This window comes from Colobus angolensis, unplaced genomic scaffold (assembly GCF_000951035.1).
Source record: "Colobus angolensis palliatus isolate OR3802 unplaced genomic scaffold, Cang.pa_1.0 Scaffold263, whole genome shotgun sequence".
In the NCBI taxonomy this organism is placed as follows: Eukaryota; Metazoa; Chordata; class Mammalia; order Primates; family Cercopithecidae; genus Colobus; species Colobus angolensis.
In genome coordinates this window covers 1,837,484-1,856,894 of record NW_012115855.1, presented here as the reverse complement: position 1 = coordinate 1,856,894, position 19,411 = coordinate 1,837,484, and the positions used below count along the sequence as shown (strand labels likewise).

Here is a 19,411-nt window from a genome sequence, read left to right as displayed (position 1 = left end):
TCCATGCCTTGAGTTCCAGGGTGAGGACAGAGGCCAGGAAATCAGTTGTTTATATCCTTTACTATCCTTGTACTAATGTTTGTGCCGTAGTGCAAAGAGGACTCACGACGTGCACCATTTTTATGCTTAAGTAACGCATAGAAACTCTACCTCTTCTTCTCTTGAGGTATTATCTGCAACTCTTGCTTATCTGTTTTATTGTCTGTAACACTGAGATTAGTGAGAGCTTTTCTTCAGGAGAAAAGTCTCTGCATTAGACTCATGTTCAGAGATGGGGCTTGTTTTTGTTTTGTGTGTTCGTTTGGGGCATTTGTCTTCCTACTATTCCATGAACGGGGTTGGAGGAAATGGAGAGAAGGCTGTTGTCAAGACATGCGATGTGAGCTGGAATTGCTCATCCGCTGCACGGGGTGTGCCGAGGCGGCTGCTCCCAGGCATGCCCACGCACCCGTGCTGCACGCTCATTTAGCCGGAGACCTCTTTTGCTGTTTCACATTTTGAACAGATAAAACAGAGGAAGCTGCATATTGAATGTTGGAGCTGACTTAGAAATGAAACCCTCATTTCGTTCACAAGGAAAGGATTGTTTTTAGCCTGGGTCACTGCTGCAGAGAGAGATTTTTTTCCCTCTCTCTGTAATGTTTGATACTTGAGGGAAAACAGCTGGGCCTGAGCATGCTGACTCCCTGCAAAGTGCAATGGGCTGTGGGGAATATGGACTGTACTGTATGGCTGAAAGGTCAGCCTTTTCCCTTGTCTCTCTTGGAGGAATGCAGGGTCTGTCCTCACATTCGCCGTGTGATCCCTTAGAAGGAGCCGGGAGAGGCGGAAGGGCTGGCTGCAATGTGGCAGACAGTCTTAGCCAATGGGATGGAAGAGGCTGTTTGCATCTCTTTTCCTTTCCTGCCCTGCTGTTTTTGATTTTGGGGGGAGGGCTGGAAAAAGTCAACAGGATTTTGGTTTGGAGAAGTAGTTGATGACCACGTCCCGATGGGCCAGACAGATGAGAGCCTGACCCAAACCACAGCAGTGAAACTGGAATTACAGGGCCAGCGTTGGAGGGAGAATCCTGCCGGAATCCTCCTAAAAGAGGACAAGGAAGTAGTTGAGATAGATGCCCCCACAGGCCAGTTGAGGGCAAGGATGTGTGTTTCGGTGCCTAGGACCTAATTCTACCCTGAATTAGACCTTAAGATGGTATGTGGTGCTTTGTAAACCTCTTGGGCAAATTTTTTGGTTCCCCAAGTTCAGCAACAGAGCTGCCAAGGATCAGACTGGCAGCAAGGCCAGCTACATCCAGCCGCACAGGCAAAGCTTGGAGCAATTACCTGATTAACTTTTCCTTTGTTTCTTTGCCAGTCAAGAGAACAATCGGATGATGAGACCGAGGAGTCGGTGAAGTTTAAGAGGTTACACAAGCTGGTAAACTCCACTCGCAGAGTCAGAAAGAAACTAATTAGGGTGGAAGAAATGAAAAAACCCAGCACTGAAGGTAAAAAAAAAAAAAAAAAGGCAAACTCCATCCTGGTTATTCCAAAAGAAATTATTTGGGGTCAGTTTCTCAGTAGAAAAGGGATACGATACGATTTACGATTTCAAGTGGAAAATGCATTGAGCTCTGGCTAAATCTGGCAGAACTGTGCCTGCCAGAAGAGTGATGCTTAGATGCGATGATGTGATGGAATGAAGGGTCCTGGTGTCAGGCGTTTGGGGTGCTTAGTCATTTAAATTTAAAAGATGGGAAATGGAAATTTTCTGGAGGTGTAGTGTAGCTTCATGTATGAGCTTATACCATTTTATATAAACTTTATAACTTTTTCACATGAGTCTCCAATCCCAAAAAGGACTATGGTTCTTGTTCAGTGAATTTAGTTCAGATTTCATATACGTACATTTTGAAGAAATGCCTAACAATCAAAGCACCTAATATCCCTTTCAATTACTCAGGGATGATTTGTTCTTCCCGTAGAGAGTCTCAAGTCTCAATTCAAATGGGGGCTTTAAGGACCTAGGATTCTAAGGGAATCTTTAAGATTTGTATTGCTGGAGTTAGCCAGGTGAAACAATAATGTCAAAAGAGACATCAACTTGGATTTATTGAAATGGATAGTTAGCCTTTGAAGTATAATTATGACAGTTCAAATCTCAACCTTATTCATCTCTCTTGTTAGTAATATGCATTTGCAGTATCTTATAAATTCTCCCCAAAAAGGTAAAATAAAAAAATAAGATTTTTCTGTTTGAAAAATGATAATAATTGAATTGGATAAAAATACTGGAAAGAATATGCTTTTAAAAAAAAGCACATTACTTGTTAAAATGTCATATCTACATTGTGAGGAATTCCAAATTTTAACATGTAGGTTTTAACATTATTTTTGTAGAGGCATTTTTGTTATATAGAAATAAAATAAAGTCATGTAAAGAAATGAATTTCCCCTTATTTGCAAAGATAAGGTTTTTTTGTTTGTATTGCTGCTTTTAATTTGTGTTTGCTATTATTCATGGGTTTAAATCCCTTAGAATAATACTGAAGCTAAGTGGGTAACTCTGAGAGAATGGGGATTAGAAGGGAAAAGAAAGACATAGGGAGAGAAATCAGCTTTATGGCCAATTTCGTAAACTAGGGTTGTTTTCAATTCTGGGGTTTCATAAGGGTATCTTTTTGCGTGGTAATTCTGTTTACATTTGGATGCAATGCTGATTTTACATTTGGGTGTTTTAATACCTGCCCACCAGTTGTGAATTCCACAGTATTGAATGTACCCTGTGGCGACCGTTACTGCAATCACAGACAGTGTCAGTTGGTACTGTTAGGGAGAACCATATGGGATTGCCAACATTCAACTTTAAGGGCACATTTTGTAACAAATCTCATGAACACTCAGCCAAAATCAAGTCTCAAATATAACAAATAGATGGGTGGGGTTCATCCGTAACTGAGATAATGGGGGTAAAGTACCTAGTCCTGGGCCTGTTCCCCAGTGGGCCCTTCACACATGATAGTGGTATGTTAAGGCAGCCTTTCCACTAGAATAACATGATTAAAAATACAAACATTGTAATTTGCATATTTATGTCAGAATAAATCAGTCCAACTATCTTTGAGAGGCATCGGTTGAAAAGGAAAAATATACCAAAAGGGGTAACTCTAGAGTAAAAAGTAATAACCATATGGAATTCTGGCTCTGGACTTTAATTTATCTGGGCACAAATCAGGCTTCACAGATGGAAGATGGATTTAGTGAGCTCCAATCCTAAGGTACACTCTGGCATCTGATGAGTCAGGGAGCTGAGTTGCCATTGGCCAAGCTCACCGTCTTCTCAGGAGAGGCCCCAGGTGTGTGTGTTGCTCAAGGCGCCTGCTTTGGGTTACCTCCCAATTCCCTGCTAAACTGGAACTTCCTCCAACCCCTGCACAACAGAGAACTCTCTGAGGGTCCTCACTGGCAGTGGTACTTGGAAGAGGCTACCTTGGCCCCTGTCCATCTTGCAGAGCAGGAAGGATTTATACTCCAGTAGGCACCCCCCTAACTCCCCCGCCCTCGGACTTACAAAGGGTTGATCCTTTAACTTCCTGCGTGCCTGTGCTAATACCAAGTTGTCTGCATGATAATTATCACATACTGAGGGCATGCCACGTGCCAGGCACTTTCCCAAACACTTTAGATTTTATGTTCTCTTTAATGTCATCCTCAGAATAGCTAGCAGAAATAAGCACTTACACCATCCTCATTTCACAAATGAGGAAACTGAGACTCAAAGAGGCTAAGTAATTGACTCCTGGCCACTCAGCCAGCCAGCAGAAGGCCCAGCAAGATGTCCAGGCAGCCTGCTTCCTGACAGCAGTGTGTTCTCACTCTGCTGCCACCTCTCTCCCCCACCAGGTCTGAAGTCCTTGGAAAGCCAGGAGAGAGATCAGTTCTTCACCCACTCTCACCCTTGCACCCTGGGTTTCAAGTCCTTATCCTGGCATGGACAACCCTGGCCAATCTTTAATCTAGGCTACATCAGTGCCCTTTACCTGCCCATTTCTGTGTCTTTGCCGTAGAATGGACACCCTTCCTTCCCTCATTGCTCGCACTCAGTTCTCTCCAGGAATGAATCACCAGTTTTGTAGAAAGCTTTTCAGCTCATACAGCACCTTCACATAACTCTTTTATGAGGATAATGTTTACTGTTATCATCACAACAGCTTTGCCAGGGATATTACAGAAAGATAGGTAGGCATTATTACAGATGAGGAAACAGAACCTCAGAGCCAGGAAGTAATTGCCCAAGGTTATGGAACTGTGAGTGGCAGAGTTGGGCTGGATGCAGAGCATACCCCTGAGTTCCTGGCATTAAGTCAGCCCATAGCCTACCTCTCTCCTCCTGCCAAAATCACCTTGCCTTTGGTAAGCCGGTCTCAGCTGAAGAAGATAGATGGAGGCCTTCATGTGAAGCAAATCCCAGCAAATGTGATGGAGTGAGCTCACCTTGATGGTCACTCTTCCAGTAGGAGAGTTGTATGCTTAAGTCAGAGAAGGATGAGAGAAGAAATGCTCCAAGTTCAAGCAGTCCAGGTCAAGGTTGGGATTCCAGGCCACTGATCAGGCCCAGTGCACTACAGCCTGCACTACAGGAGGCCTGCCCTCAGCACCAGCAGATGCAGCCTCTTGGGAAGCATTTACTACATATCCCTCACAACCCCTTACCAGATGCTGACTTTCCTGAACCCGAGAATAGAGCTACATTTGTCATGAACATGCGTTCACCAGCTGGTTCCAGACTCAGATGTGACACCAAATTATTGGAATCTCTGACAACAATCCTAAGCACAGAGCCCAGAAAATGTCCAAAACAGCTGCTGAGTGACAGATCCGTAGGATACGCAGGGTGGACTCACCTGAATTCTCTGAAACCCCTTAGGACTGTGGGTGGAGAAGGGCCTTTGCACATTTGCATGGACACCTGGGCAGATGGTGAAGCCACAACCACACTTGACTTCTTTAATAGAGAAGTCCGTGGTTGGGCTGCCCCTGCCACAGGTTGTGCCTCTAGTCTTGGCTCAGTCACTTCTTCTTGGAAGTGGAGGGTAGACTGTAACTAGAAGAGGTTGCCGTTTTTATTTCCAACAGCATAAGAACCCTTGGTCTTCACACCTTGTCAGTCAGGTGTCCTGAGGAAGGAGCGGGAAACTTCCAGGGTATTTGTACCCTGCCTCTGGGCTGGTGAATTTCTGTTAGAACCCCAAATCCTGCCTTTAAAGTCCCCCTGAAAGATCCCTGAACAATTCTTCAGGGGACTATGGGCCAGGCAGATTTTTACATCTTCTTTCCCACTTCCCACCCTCCCCACCACCGTCTGCTGGACATGAATGTAAAGTTGACCTTTGGTTGTATTTAATAGCAGCTATTCTTTTTGTTGTTGTTGTTAGATTTGTACCTATAAATCCCATCAATTGGGGAAGTAAGCCATTTTTAGAATTTTAAAGGACTGCTGCCGTTCTTTCCCCCTCTGAGTTTTGCTCTGAACTGAGTATAGCTCCCCTTTTTCTCTGACATTTACTACACACTGGCGCCCTCGTCCCAGCTGGTATATTTAGTGCCATCCTTCTGTTCCAAGGAACTTTTCCTTTTTTCCTCTTCACAATTCAGCGGGTGGAAAGCTGCAGAGCTCAAAGTTTCCCTATAATTAAAGGGACACAGCCAGTTGGGATCGCTACACCCACAGTTTGACCTACTTCTTTTCTCACATCTGTTCACATAACACATGCGGAAAAGAACTCGGTTTTCCTGCCAGCAAGTCCAAACCTTTCCACTGGGCTCTGGAGGGCTTGGCTTGCCACCTGGCTCCAGTGAGGGCTTCAAGAGCTGGAATCCCTGAGACCAGTGGGACCCTGGAGCTGCCTGCGTGTCAGGGCCCTTAAACGCCCTTGTTGCTTCCTAGCGAGGCCTGAGTTGATGGGAGTATCTGGCCAGGATCACCGAGTTTCCTGACTTTTTACATTTGGCCTGTCAGCTGGAGATGATTTGTCAGTCACATTTGCAGGATACAACCCTTTATAGTGTTTCTCCCCACCAAAACTTCCTTGGAGATTTAATCGCTCAAATGGCATATGTACCAATAAAACAATCACTGTCAGCCACATGACATTTATCACACTCCAACTATAAAAAGTCACCAGAGCCAACATAAAGGAGTGCCTTTCAGAAGGGGGAAAGATCCTGATTCCTAGTTTCAGAGGGTTGCATTTACAAACTGGGAAGGGCATTATCTCGAAATGCTAAGGCATATTGTGATTATGGCTAGCTTAGATTTTGCAAATGGCATTTTAAATACGATTGTGAAGGTGTTAGGTCTACAAAGATATTTAAAGAAGAAGAAAACACATCTGAAACCTTTTAACGTTGAGCTCATGTGAAACCATATATTTTCACTATATATTTTCATTTTTCTGTACATATGTAAGTGGGAGCTGGGTTTATAAAGAGGGTCATGATACGGAGAAAGATATTGCTGTGGGCTAGCTATCTATATGGGCTAGCTTATTTTTTGCAGGGTGGTGGGTGTAAAGAAAGACGTATGCAAGAATGCAAAGGTGTGTTCACAAGAGATTCTGTTGGTTTCCCTCCAGGTGGGGAGGAGCACGTGTTCGAGAATTCGCCGGTCCTGGATGAACGGTCCGCCCTCTACTCTGGTGTGCACAAGAAGCCTTTTTTCTTTGATGGCTCTCCTGAGAAACCTCCCGAAGATGACTCAGACTCTCTCACCACGTCTCCATCCTCCAGCAGCCTGGACACCTGGGGGGCTGGCCGGAAGTTGGTCAAAACCTTCAGCAAAGGAGAGAGTCGGGGCCTGATTAAGCCCCCCAAGAAGATGGGGACATTCTTCTCCTACCCAGAAGAAGAAAAGGCCCAGAAAGTGTCCCGCTCCCTCACCGAGGGGGAGATGAAGAAGAGTCTCGGGTCCCTGAGCCATGGGGTAAGTACGGATGGTGTTTGCTTCTATGACAACCACCGTCGCAGGCACCACCTTCTGGTGTCCCTGGAGGAGTTTCAGAGTGTCCGGAAGCAAATCCGCTTGAAGAAAACGGATACTAATTATTCCTGTTCCAGAGCTTTTCTCTGCCAGCGTCCCTCCAGAAAAGGCATCACCAGCACCACCTGTGACCTGCAGCTGCTCCGGCAGAAAGGCAAAGGGGGCGGGAGCTGTGGCTTCCCCGGCAGGAGGGTGCGCGGGCGCACCTCGGTCAGCGAGTTCAATATCACCTACGTGGTGGAGAGGAGCCTGTACAGCCACCTGAACCTGACCCAGCTAGTGCGGCCTGCCTCAGACAGGACCCTGAGCAAGGCTGAGAGACAGGACCTGAGGCGGTGCCTGCTGGAGGAGGATGAGGAGGCAAAGAGGAAGTGGGCCGCCACGGTCGACCGCTGTACTAAAAGGGTTCTCTTGAGAATCCACCAGAAGTCTGTGAGTCACAAAGATGGTCCCGAGGACGGCCTTGTCATTTCTGTGATGTGCAGTCAAGCATTATGGCCTTTCTTCTGCAGGAACTGACTTTCTCCCCTTTCTCCTGCTCATGACGTCAGGGCACATGCCACCATCACCTTCAATTTCAAATCCTGCTTTCACTTCCAGGCAGCTTTCACCTTCTCTTCCATTTCTCCTCTTGTCAGATGAAGCTGTTTGAGTGCCCATTAAAATAAGCATTGAAGCTGATCCAGAGAGGGGCTTCCAGGGTACAGGGGTGGGGTTTGGCTGCCTCCAGGAGTGGCTGTCTTGATTCTCGGCCATTGTGTCACTTGACCTCAAAGAAGCTGATTCAAAACAAAAGGGCATTTCACCCTGGAAAGAGATGCTTGCTCTTGGTTTTAAAGGTAAAACAATAGGAGCAGGCTCATGGAAAAACTGCCATCATCACAGTCACCAATTCGGTGATTTGAAAACATTATAAAGTACATTTATATTATTAGTAGAGGCAAGCAGAAAGTTGGTAAATCTAACAACAAAAATGGGAGCCTTTTTGTTTTACTTAAGTCTATTCAATGTTCTTATCTTTATAAACGAATCAACATTTGAAAATGCCTTTCCCTAGCCTATAGATTCTTCTGTACTCAGCAAGTAATGAAGTACTCACTTTGAAAGAATAGGGGATGTTTTTCGCTTTTAATACTGGCTGATCAGAGACCTAGTAAGATTTATTTTCAAGGCATGATTTACTTTGAACTTCAGAGTATAGATATTTTTCCTTCTGAAATTCCCACCTAACTTTGAGTTTGCACAGTGGCCCATATAAAATGGTGCAAAATGAGGAAGTGGAGCTCTTGGCCCTCTGTCACCTGGCACCTTGCTTGATCTGCTCAGGACAGTTGGCTGTGGGTCCTTTTAAAGATCTGAAAGAGTAGAGTATCCTTCAATAGTGGTTTTCCCAGGGGGCCTTCACATTCATGAACAGGATGTTCTTCCCCAGACAATTAGTGTAATTTAAATTCATTCAGTCGGGTTCTGCTTTTGTGAAAGTAACGACGGATTGGTCAATGCCATTCTTAAAACGACCTTCTCTGTTGTAAAAGAATCGTTAGGTCCTTCCTAGCCCCTGGATTTTCCAAGTATTTCCACGTGTTGACTTCCTCCCTAGATCTTATTTTCTTTCCTTTCATATTCGTGTAATTCTTGCAATACTTTTAATACTGCTAGTATGTAGCGGGAACTTTTCTTCTGTCTCTTTCTGTATCATGGCAACAGTTTTTCATTGATTGAGTTTTTGCTTTAGAATAACAATTCTCTTTCTCGCTCTTTCAGCCTCTGGTTTGCTCTGACTCACAGATATTTTGAAAAATAACCAGTCTTAGTTTTATGTATTTATTTTTTACTTTCAGAAGTGTTCTGCCCAGTTCATCTGCTCTTGTACCTTTTGACATGACCTTGATAGAACAGACCCACTTCTTCTGTTGATTGATGACTCACCTCTGAGTTTATATCATGTAATACTGAGAATTTTCCCAATTTGAGCACCTTGAATTGTTGATGTGCCTCTCGTGTTACTTATTGTCAGATTCATACTATAACTCCGTGAGGGCTTTGTCTCTAGAAGTTATATTTCTGGGATTTGTGCTAGTTAGCGTTGTGGACCAGTGATTAATTCTTCACTGACATTGAGTATAGACATCTGGGCAAGCTCATTTCCAGGTACCACCCCCACCTAACGTGCTGTTGTGTAATCTCTTCAGGTACCACCCCTACCTAACGTGCTGTTGTGTAATCCCTATCTCAATTATCAGTCTGAAGCTGAGTATTTTTAAAATACTGTGAGCCTGAGACACTAATGGACAGTTTCAACACTTGTAAAACTATGTGTTCAATAGGAAGTTATATATTTGCATATTCCTTTTCTTGTAGTACAGTTGTACAATCAAAATTTAACTTTCTAATTATCCAGAGAATGTAAGAGGAAATAAGCATTCTATCTTACAATAGAAAGAACTTTTTTAAAAAGGGACTAATTTTATTTCTTTGCTAGATTTATTTAAAAAGTTATTTTCCATTCTCCTTGTCAGGTATTTCTTTCATTTTATCTAAAAGTTTCCTTTATTCTTCAACTTCAATCTCTTTGTCTTTCAAAAATGCCATATTTGCTTGATGAAGCCTCAGGGAAATGATAATGCTTTGTATTCACTGGAAGTGGTCACTTGTCTCATATTTTATTTGATCATTCAATTTTTGTTTGAGAGAACAGACATGCATGACATTTTGCAATTTTTTCCATTTTTAAATTCAACCCCAAAACATGTGTTTCCAACTGCATGACCATTCCATTGACTAGCCCTCCTCATCCCAAGCATCTATCTAAAGTGTTTTTATAATTATCAGTATAGGAGGTGTATGAACTAACAAAACTTCATTTAGGCTTCATTTATTTAGGTCATCAATGTCAAAGGCTGGTTGATATACTGATTTATTTTTTATGAGTCTCTTTACAGACCATTTTCTCTTTTGAAGGAATGCTGTTAAAGAACTACTTGATCTTATAGAAAAAACTAGAAATTAATTCAAGCAATCTTTATTGTTACATTCTTTGTCACTCCTCCACTGTTAAAAAGAATCAATTCCAGATATCTTAGTCTATCATTGGAAGAGGTTTCAGTTGGTAGTTAAGAAAACTAGTCCATTCTTTAAGTTTTTCATTTTAGAAATAAAGGCATACAATAGGCATATGAAAACTTAAATGAGATTCTAATTTATTGCAGTCATAGTTTCCACATAAATTCTTTCTCAGTTATTTCATATGCATCAGAAATAACTTGGGCTCCAACATTGCAGTAGATGCTGTGGTTTAAAGCAGGGACATGCAAAACCATACAATAATGAGGCATCTGGGCGCCATACCGTGTCTGTGAAGCCCTGAGTCACAGGAAAGAAACTAGAATAAAATCACTGCTTTTGCAAGAAGGAGGAAATGTACATGTCATTATAAGCTGGAAAGAGAAAGTTAATGTTAAAAATTAGCCTTGAGAGGTGGTCATAGCATTGCTTACCCAGTTAGGTGATTTGGTGAATATATTTGTGTAGAAAGGTTTTTCTCTTTCTATAGAATAGATATAGGTCCAGTTAAGTTGACGATAAAAGAAATGACATTGCTCATTGATATTTTATATAGAATTAGGATAATGTCTATTAGAAAATAAATCGGTAGTAGATTATTTAAAACAGCAGCAGCAGCAGCACTGGTGAAGAAGAACAGCTCTGAGTCATCCTGATGTTGGTTGTCATGAAATGCTTTCCTTATCTCTTGGCCTTCCTCTGTACCCCAATGGCCATCTCTCACTTTGTGGCCTATTCCTGGTATGCTCCGATTTTATAGTTGAACTCCCAGATTAGATTGTAAGGCCCAGAACAAAGCTCCACCTCTGCATTTGCACATTTATAATGTTAACTAAGCCTCAACTTCAATATAACAGCTGCCACGATGACTACCACATTCTCAGTACAGCCTTAATGAAAAGTAATGGAAGAAACCAGTATTTCGTAGAGTGCCTTGTGCCAGGCAGTGTGCTAGAAGGCTTCAAACATGATATAAGTATTATTTTAATAATAAATCTAAAGCTCAGAGAGTGTAAGTACTTTACCTGAGATCACACAGCAAGTAAGTGGCAGAACCAGCATTTGTGTCTAGATTTTTGTGATTTCAAAAACCTAGACATTTTCCTTCTAGGATGTTTCTACTTTATCAATTCAGTTAATTATATATATATATTTTTTTTTAAAGAAATAAGCAATGCTTATAGCATATTAGGTTGGTGCAAAAGCAATCAAAGTTTTTGCCATTGAAAATAATGGCAAAACCGCAATTATTTTTGCACCAACCAAATACATTGTACTTTTCTGTTCATTTCTTCCATTTAATAGCTGTTCATTAGACTTCTCTGAGAAGCTGGTAATACAAAATATTGAACCCTGAATCTACAATTAAACTTTCATCACTGATGTTTAAAAAAGAGAATTAGTTGTAACATTAATGTGCGTTGCGGGGCGCAGGGTGGTCGCTCAGAGGCTTTTACTAGAAAAACAACAGTGAATTTGAACCAAGTTCTGCAAATACAAAAATCACTAAGATATAAGCAGTTGTGTGAAGTTTTGCAACCACCTAAAAGGATAATAAAGTTTTCATTGTTTATAACATCAGCATTTTTCCTATTGAAATTAAAGAGTGTGGTCAAAGACAGTCACCGATTCATCCGTTTTCTTTCCGGGCAAATGTGGCATCTTCATTCACCGAAAGAAAAGGGTCATCATTACTTAACTTGGTCAGTTAGATGGGAAAGTTACCAGCGTTTTTGGCTAGCATGGGGAAGCAGTGAGTGAGTAATTCTCTTGGCCTGATTGGACAACTATAAACATAACCTTTCCCCCTCCTCTTCTCAGCGATTTAAAACTAAACAAAATGAAAGTCTGTTTGAAAAGCTTGCTGTTGGTGTCAGAGCCATGGGATTTTAGACCTGGGTTTTCAGGATGCCTGAGCACATGGATCCTCTAACACATATCCCTTCATTATCTCTACTGAATGTAGCTGATGTTAGGGGAAGTTCTGTGCTGGAGACAGGGAATCTCACAGCACTGGACTCATGGAGGGTTTTTTTGTTGTTGTTGTTTAGGCTTTTTTTAAGCGGTTGGTTTTTGCATGTTAAGAGGATTCTAGACTTCTGGGGTAGGCAAAATTCCAGTGGCCTGTGAAAGGGAAAAATGAGTGAAGTTTCCTTACAACATGACTCATGTGTTTTTTTCTCATCATTTCTCGTGTTCTACTTTCATCCTGTACACATATTTGTGATTCAGAGATGTCCTGCAAATGGGGACTGTTGGGTTGGTGCACCGCCGGCTGGCTTAAGCATAACTGGAGTTTTTCTGCCCTGCCCTCTTTTCCACAGAGAACCTGCAGTTTTGGAGGATTTGACTTGACAAATCGCTCTCTGCACGTTGGCAGTAATAATTCTGACCCAATGGTGAGTAGCGTCAGAGGAAAGCAAAAGATATGGATTCAGGTGATGAGGCTGACATATGTTGACCATTGAGCATCTTTGAGAACTGATAGTGGGTACTGTTTTCCTTGGTAATCCTCAGTCACATTTAGAGAAAAGCTCTATTTCACTCACCTTACGGACTCCACCGTTCCACATGGAATGAATAATGACCACTCTCACTGCTGTCTCCTTCCCTGAGTAGCACAGTTCCTTTAGTGCCTTTGCTTCCGGTTTTCTTGAAGTAACAAATCCAGATAAGTCTGGCCTCTGTCGTCTGAGTCATTTTGCACATGGCCTTTTCTTCTTGCTAGTTTCTAGCACGTAACTACGACACACACATAGTGCCACGAAGTGGAGCCCTGTGGGTATGTGCTGGCATTTTGGAACACCAGTCTTATTATAGGCCCCGTATCTGGCCCCGCATGGCCTATACTAAGCCTAGGGTTTTGTGGTCTGGGGTGTCCTGGAGTGAACTTAGTCTCCGTGGGACCAAAGCAGACAGACCCCTCAGGGATCTGGTGTCAGGCCCAGGTGTCTGCCCCCTCAGACCTGCTTTGAGGTCATAGTCTAGGGGCAGGCCACCACAGTGGCACACAAGTTTTGTTCCCTAAAGTTTGCTTTCTCAGACCCCAAGGGTGAAGGTGAGTCTTTTTTTTTCTTTTCTTTTTTTTGAGACAGTGTCTCACTTTGTACCCAGACTGGAGTGCAGTGGCACAATCTTGTCTTGTCTGCAGTCTTGTCTCACTGCAACCTCCGTTCCAATGTAGCAGTTCTCCTGCCTCAGCCTCCCGAGTGGCTGGGATTACAGGCATATGCCACCATGCCCAGATAATTTCTATATTTTTAGTAGAGATGGGGTTTCTCCATGTTGGCCAGGCTGGTCTTGAACTCCTGACCTTGTGATCCACCCGTCTTGGCCTCCCAAAGTGCTGGGATTGCAGACGTGAGCCACTGCGCCCGGCCATTGGTGAGTCTTATATATAGTTTAGTTTGTCCTTTGCATTGTGTCATAAAACTGTAAAATGAAGATTTCATGTTTCATGTTTGTTATGATCATGTGTCAGCTAAAATACCCACCTGGGATGTATATGAAATGTTTTGAAAATTTCCTGGAAGAAATTTAAACTATTTTATTTGACTATCAAATTATATTGATTCTTAAGCCAATAGTTTTCTGCTGTCAATCTTTTTTAGAAATGAGAGAAAATATGATTTGTTTTCTTTCTCAGAGAAAAATTTGTTTAAAAAAAAAATGCAAACTAGAATGAGAGATGACCACAATCTAGTTTGTTAAGAGAGAAATGTACACACTGAGCACTATAGTGATGGAAATCCAATCAGATGTTGCTCTTCTAACGAGTGAGCTTAACCATTTGTTCTAACCTCTTTCTCAGGGCAATTCAGTAGTATTATCCCTCTCTTCTCCCTCATTGCTCATTGCTGGGATTACATGAACTTAGTAAATCACTCTTTTTTTTTTTTTTTGGAGACAGAGTCTCACTCTGTCGCCCAGGCTGGAGTACAGCAAGCTCCGCCTCCCAGGTTCACGCCATTCTCCTGCCTCAGCCTCCCGAGTAGCTGGGACTACAGGTGCCCGCCACCACGCCCGGCTAATTTTTTGTATTTTTAATAGAGACGGGTTTCACCGTGTTAGTCAGGATGGTCTCGATCTCCTGACCTCGTGATCCACCCGCCTCGGCCTCCCAAAGGTAAATCACTCTTTACTGATGAAATGCAGTCCCCTTGGGTGTTAAAAATAGCGGGAAAAATGTAACCTGATAAGGATGTACTAAAAGTAAGTAAAATAAAAACTGACTCACATCCCACTGTAAGCAAACAAACAAAAAGCCCTATAGTCAATAAGCTTTCATTTTTAATCAAAGAGATAAATAACAGTGCAGAGTTAACACAAGAAAAACTTAAAGATCCTGAGGAATGCCCATATTTCTGAGAGCTAGGACAGTAATGGTTTAAATAATAAAACCTGTCCTTCATCTTTTGCGACCAACAATACTTGCAACATTTTGTTTTACAGGGTAAAGAAGGAGACTTTGTGTACAAAGAAGTCATCAAATCACCTACTGCCTCTCGCATCTCTCTTGGGAAAAAGGTGAAATCAGTGAAAGAGACGATGAGAAAGAGAATGTCTAAAAAATACAGCAGCTCTGTGTCTGAGCAGGTATGCAGCTACCTGGTAGAATGTTCCCTTGGTTCTTCCTGACAAGAAAAGCTGAGGATGGCCCACCTGAGATTTTAAATGGTGCTAAATATACATATTCCTTGGCATTAACCTGCTCCAAGTCCGTGCTTTATTTACATAGAGAAACATTGTATTCAGCACACATTTATTAAGCACTTTGGGCTGTTCAGCACCGTGCTTGGTGCTGGGGAATACAAAATATAGGACTTGCCTTCTGTGTACAGACAAGAGAAAGAGGCATGTAAAGAAATGGTTACTCTTCAGTGCAATAGGAGTTGCAAATTTGAATGCAAAGGAAGCATTTTATTTTCTAAACTATGCCTTGCTACAGAATGGATGTTACCTGAATCACACCTAAAACTTTTTTTTTTGAACAGCAGACTTGTCAATCATAGCATAAGTTGTTCTAGAAGCACATAGCCAGTCTAAGAAAGAAACTCGGAGTTCTTCCTGGGTACCAGACTTTGGTAATAATGTTTCAGAGCGGGGTGTTTTCCCTCATTTGCCCTATCTGTAGCCATGAAGAAAGGTATCACAGAATAGACTTTTTTCCCCCCTAGATCTATAATTTTGTTGCTAGAAAAATGACTGTTTCTGTCTTAATTGCATGGGTGGAGGGAGTAAAGACAGTTGGAGAGCTGGGCCTCAAGGTAATTATGACCATTCGATTTTCAAGACACTCTCCTCCCGCACCTGTACAGCATTCATTTTGTAACCTGTTGAAGTACCTGTCTATGAGCTGGTTGTCTGCTTGAAATATGTAGGTTAAAAAAAAAAAAAAAAAAAGAAATATGTAGGTAATGCAGCTTATTTACCAAATAAAATCTGCGGTGAAAGCAGACATTTTTGCTCAGCTGCTGCTCTCTGGTGGGCACAGTGAGCTAAAAACCAAGCATTGCCCCTCTGCGAATGACAACACCACCAGCCTGCGACCCGCCTCACTTGATTCAAACAATGCCTGCATGGCAGCTTCAGTTGATTACAGTGATTCTCATGGGGAAGGGGTGAGAGGGTATCATTTTGCTCCCCCATGCACCCCAGGGCAATGTCTTTCAATGGTCAGACTGGGTTGAGATGAAGTGGAATGGATATTGCTGGCATCTAGAGCAGCAGTGCCCAGTCATTTTGCACCAGGGACTGGTTTTGTGGAAGGCAGTTTTTTTCCACGGAGCTGGGGTGGGTGGTGGTTTCAGGATGATTCATGTGCATTACATTTCTTGTTCACTTTATTTCTATTGTTATTACATTGTAATATATAATGAAGTAATTATACAACTCACCATAATGTAGAATCAGTGGGAGCCTGAGCTTGTTTTCCTGCAACTAGATGGTCCCATCTGGGGTGATGGGAGACAGTGACAGATCATCAGGCATTAGATTCTCATAAGGAGTCTGCAACTTAGATGCCTCATGTGCACAATTCACAATAGGATTCGTGCTCCTCTGAGAATCTAATGCCACCGCCGATCTGATAGGAGGTGGAGCTCAGACAGTAATGCGAGTAATGGAGAGTGGCTGTAAAAACAGATGAAGCTTGGCCTACTCACCCGCCACTCACCTCCTGCTGTGCGGCCCACTTCTTAACAGGCCACAGACAGGTTCTGGTCCGTGGCCCGGGAGTTGCAGAATGCTGATCTAGAGGGTAGAGGCCAGGGACACTGCCAAACATCTTAGCATGGACAGGACAGTCCCCACAGCAAAGAACTGTCCATCCAAAATGATCAGTGCTCAGGGTCAGAAACCGTGGCTTATTAGACCTGCAGGAGATGTTGGACTGCCTTCAGTATGTCTTATCCACAATTGTTTTCTTTATTCTTTTCATTCTCTTGTCCCTATGGATGAGGGAGTGATAGTGGTTCCATATTTCTTCCCAGCAATGAAGCAGTCAGCATGCTAGTGAAAGCATGATACTAATTCAAAGCATTTTATTAAGTTTGCTTTTTCCCCCAAATTGAAACAGCCACTAAAACTCTTCAGCTTATGTTCAAAGAGGTTTTATGCTTTATGAATCATAAGCATACAATTTTAATATCATTTTGACATTTGTCAATAATTTTACTACCATATAGCAATCTTATGTGCTTAGTTCTGTTTTTTTAAGGCAGTCATTTCACATAAGGAATAAAAGAAATAACTGATCATTATAAATTTTCTGTAAAGCAAAAATAATGGAAGGTTTTGTGTGGTTGGTTTTTTTGTTTTTGTTTTTGTTTGTTTTTGTTTTTGTTTTTGTTTCGAGACAGAGTCTCACTCAGTCACCCAGGCTGGAGTGCAATGGTGTGGTCTTGGCTCACTGCAACCTCTGCCTCCTGGGTTCAAGCGATTCTCCCACCTCAGCCTTCTGAATAGCTGGGACTACAGGCACGTGCCACCATACCTGGCTAATTATTGTATTTTTAGTAGAGATGGGGTTTCACTACGTTGGCCAGGCTAGTCTCGAACTCCTGACGTTGTGAGCCACCCACCTTGGCCTCCCAAAGTGCTGGGATTACAGGCATGAGCCACCGCGCCCACCTTGTGTGTTTTTTAATAAAAAGTTTTGAGTAAATATAGCAACCATTATGGCAGGGATATTTGTTTTCTCTGATACTGCTATATGCCCAGTACCCGGAATAGTGCCTGTTATTGTAGGTAATTAATAAACACGTGATTAATAAATTAATAATTTTAAAAAGCATTTGAAAATATATCAGAGATCCACATTTACTATTGCTGTTTTTCAAGCTGTGTGCTTTTTTCAGAAGCATTACAGAAGATTTTGATGGGAAAAAAATCACTTATTTTATGATGTAGAAAGGAGGAATGAATTTTTTTTTTTTTTTTTTTAAGGAATTCATACTTTGGAGCTTCAGTAACTTCCTAATAATGTCAACTTTAGTTTTCTTTGTTATTTTTGAGGTCGCTTGCTCACTTTCCTCACACTGAAAGCACTAATGTGTGTTGGATCAGAAACTACTGTTGCTGATGTCCTCAGATGTTTATAGGGCCTGTGGAACTGTGTTAAGGCCCTTCTGATGATTCGGCAGCATGCAAATAGCAGGTTGCGTTTAGTTGGTTTTGTGCTCACGTGGCTGTGGCCATATGTAATATGCCAGAGACTTTTCTATTTTGGCAAGTAAACAATTCTCACTGCAAACTTTCTAAAGTGTGACATCGTGTATTGATATAGCACCATGAATCAAATAAGCATGCTATGCTCAAATGTGCAAATGAGGAGCCGCTGAGAGGGTAATACTTAGCTACCCAAAATGCAGAAAGTACTGCTGAGTCACTCCCATCAGGATTCTGGTCTGAAAGAGACTTCCCAGCTTTTTACTGACAGCACTTTAGAAAAGTGAAAGAACCTCAGACTTTAGAGTGAGATACGGAAATTTTATTGTAGACTGAAAATAGTATATTTGCTGTATAATTTGGGTTTTAATTTTGTATTTCTTTAGCCAATGCCGATAATTTGTATAAATAGAAACATAAGAATCTAGCCAATTTTTTCCCCCAAGGAGTATACTTTTTTAAAAGTGCAAATGTTTCCTCTCCAAGTAGATTAAATGTCCTCTGACTGCACTTCCAGGTATTCCATTAATCATGGATTGTACTTGATCTACATTTGAAGTCCAGCCTTGCTACTGGGCTTTTGTGTGTGCTGAGTCTCTAAGCCTTTAAGTATTTTGTCTGTGTGGTAGATAGATTTTTTTTTCTTGGAGATTTCAGGAATATCTACTTGAGAATGAGAAATAATATTTGAGTGGTTAATAAATGGTAACATTGTCCATAACTTTAAAGTAAGCAAGGATATAGGTTTAAAAGGAGGAGAATATTGGTTATGGAATCAAATATGAGTGTGGATTGATTTGATTGATTTCGTTGAAGGCCAAGTCACTGAGAATTACAAAACAGCACCTGTCCACTCTGATGAACTTCTTCATTTTGTTGCAACCCATGGCAGGATTCGGGCCTCGACGGAACGCCTGGCTCCCCTCCGCCTTCACAGCCTGACCACGAACACTTGGACAAGCCCAAGCTCAAGGCCGGGGGTTCTGTAGAAAGTCTTCGCAGCTCTCTGAGTGGGCAGAGCTCCATGAGTAAGTCTAGTTTGTCATTGTAGATTGTTTTCTTTGGCGTTACTATGTGACATATACTGAGCACTAGGTTCAGGCAATTTTAAGGTGAATAAGACCAAGTCCTGCCCTTCAGGTGCTATTAGAAAACCAGACCTGCAAACTCTCTGGACTCAGAGTCGTGTCTGTTTATTAGTAGACATGCAGCAGCAGCAGCCCAAAAGAGGAGGTGATGAATTTTGATCAGAGACAACAGGGAAAGCATCTCAGAAGAAGGATCTAGAGAGCAGAGGGAATAAGCCAGGGAGACAAGCACATGCAGGTGACCAGCAAAATACAGGGAGTGGGGAAGGGAGGGGAATTTTATATGTGACTGATAAATTCGGACCAATGGTAGTTGGAGTTGGCTGAATGGTATGAAGGAAAAGATCAACTTTTTATTTTATTTTTATTTTTATTTTTATTTTTTGAGATGGAGTCTTACTGTCTCCCAGGCTGGAATGCAGTGTTGTGATCTCAGCTCACTGCAGCCTTTGCCTCCCTGGCTCAAGGGATCCTCCTTCTGCCTCAGCCTCCCGAGTAGCTGCACTACAGAGGCATGCCACCACACCTGGCTAATTTTGTTGCAGAGATGGGGTTTTGCCACGGAGCCC

The 19,411-nt window shown here is 42.2% G+C and overlaps 1 protein-coding gene across 1 annotated transcript in view; it reads left to right on the top strand.

The window, feature by feature from the left end:
- SASH1 (SAM and SH3 domain containing 1) overlaps nucleotides 1–19,411 on the top strand; it is a 213,147-nt gene that overhangs the window by 174,225 nt on the left and 19,511 nt on the right. The window contains exons 9-13 of the mRNA XM_011947387.1: nucleotides 1,360–1,492; nucleotides 6,620–6,966; nucleotides 12,411–12,485; nucleotides 14,539–14,682; nucleotides 18,647–18,782. Of these exons, the coding sequence (XP_011802777.1) occupies nucleotides 1,360–1,492; nucleotides 6,620–6,966; nucleotides 12,411–12,485; nucleotides 14,539–14,682; nucleotides 18,647–18,782 (835 nt within the window). The remainder of the gene's footprint in view (nucleotides 1–1,359; nucleotides 1,493–6,619; nucleotides 6,967–12,410; nucleotides 12,486–14,538; nucleotides 14,683–18,646; nucleotides 18,783–19,411) is intronic.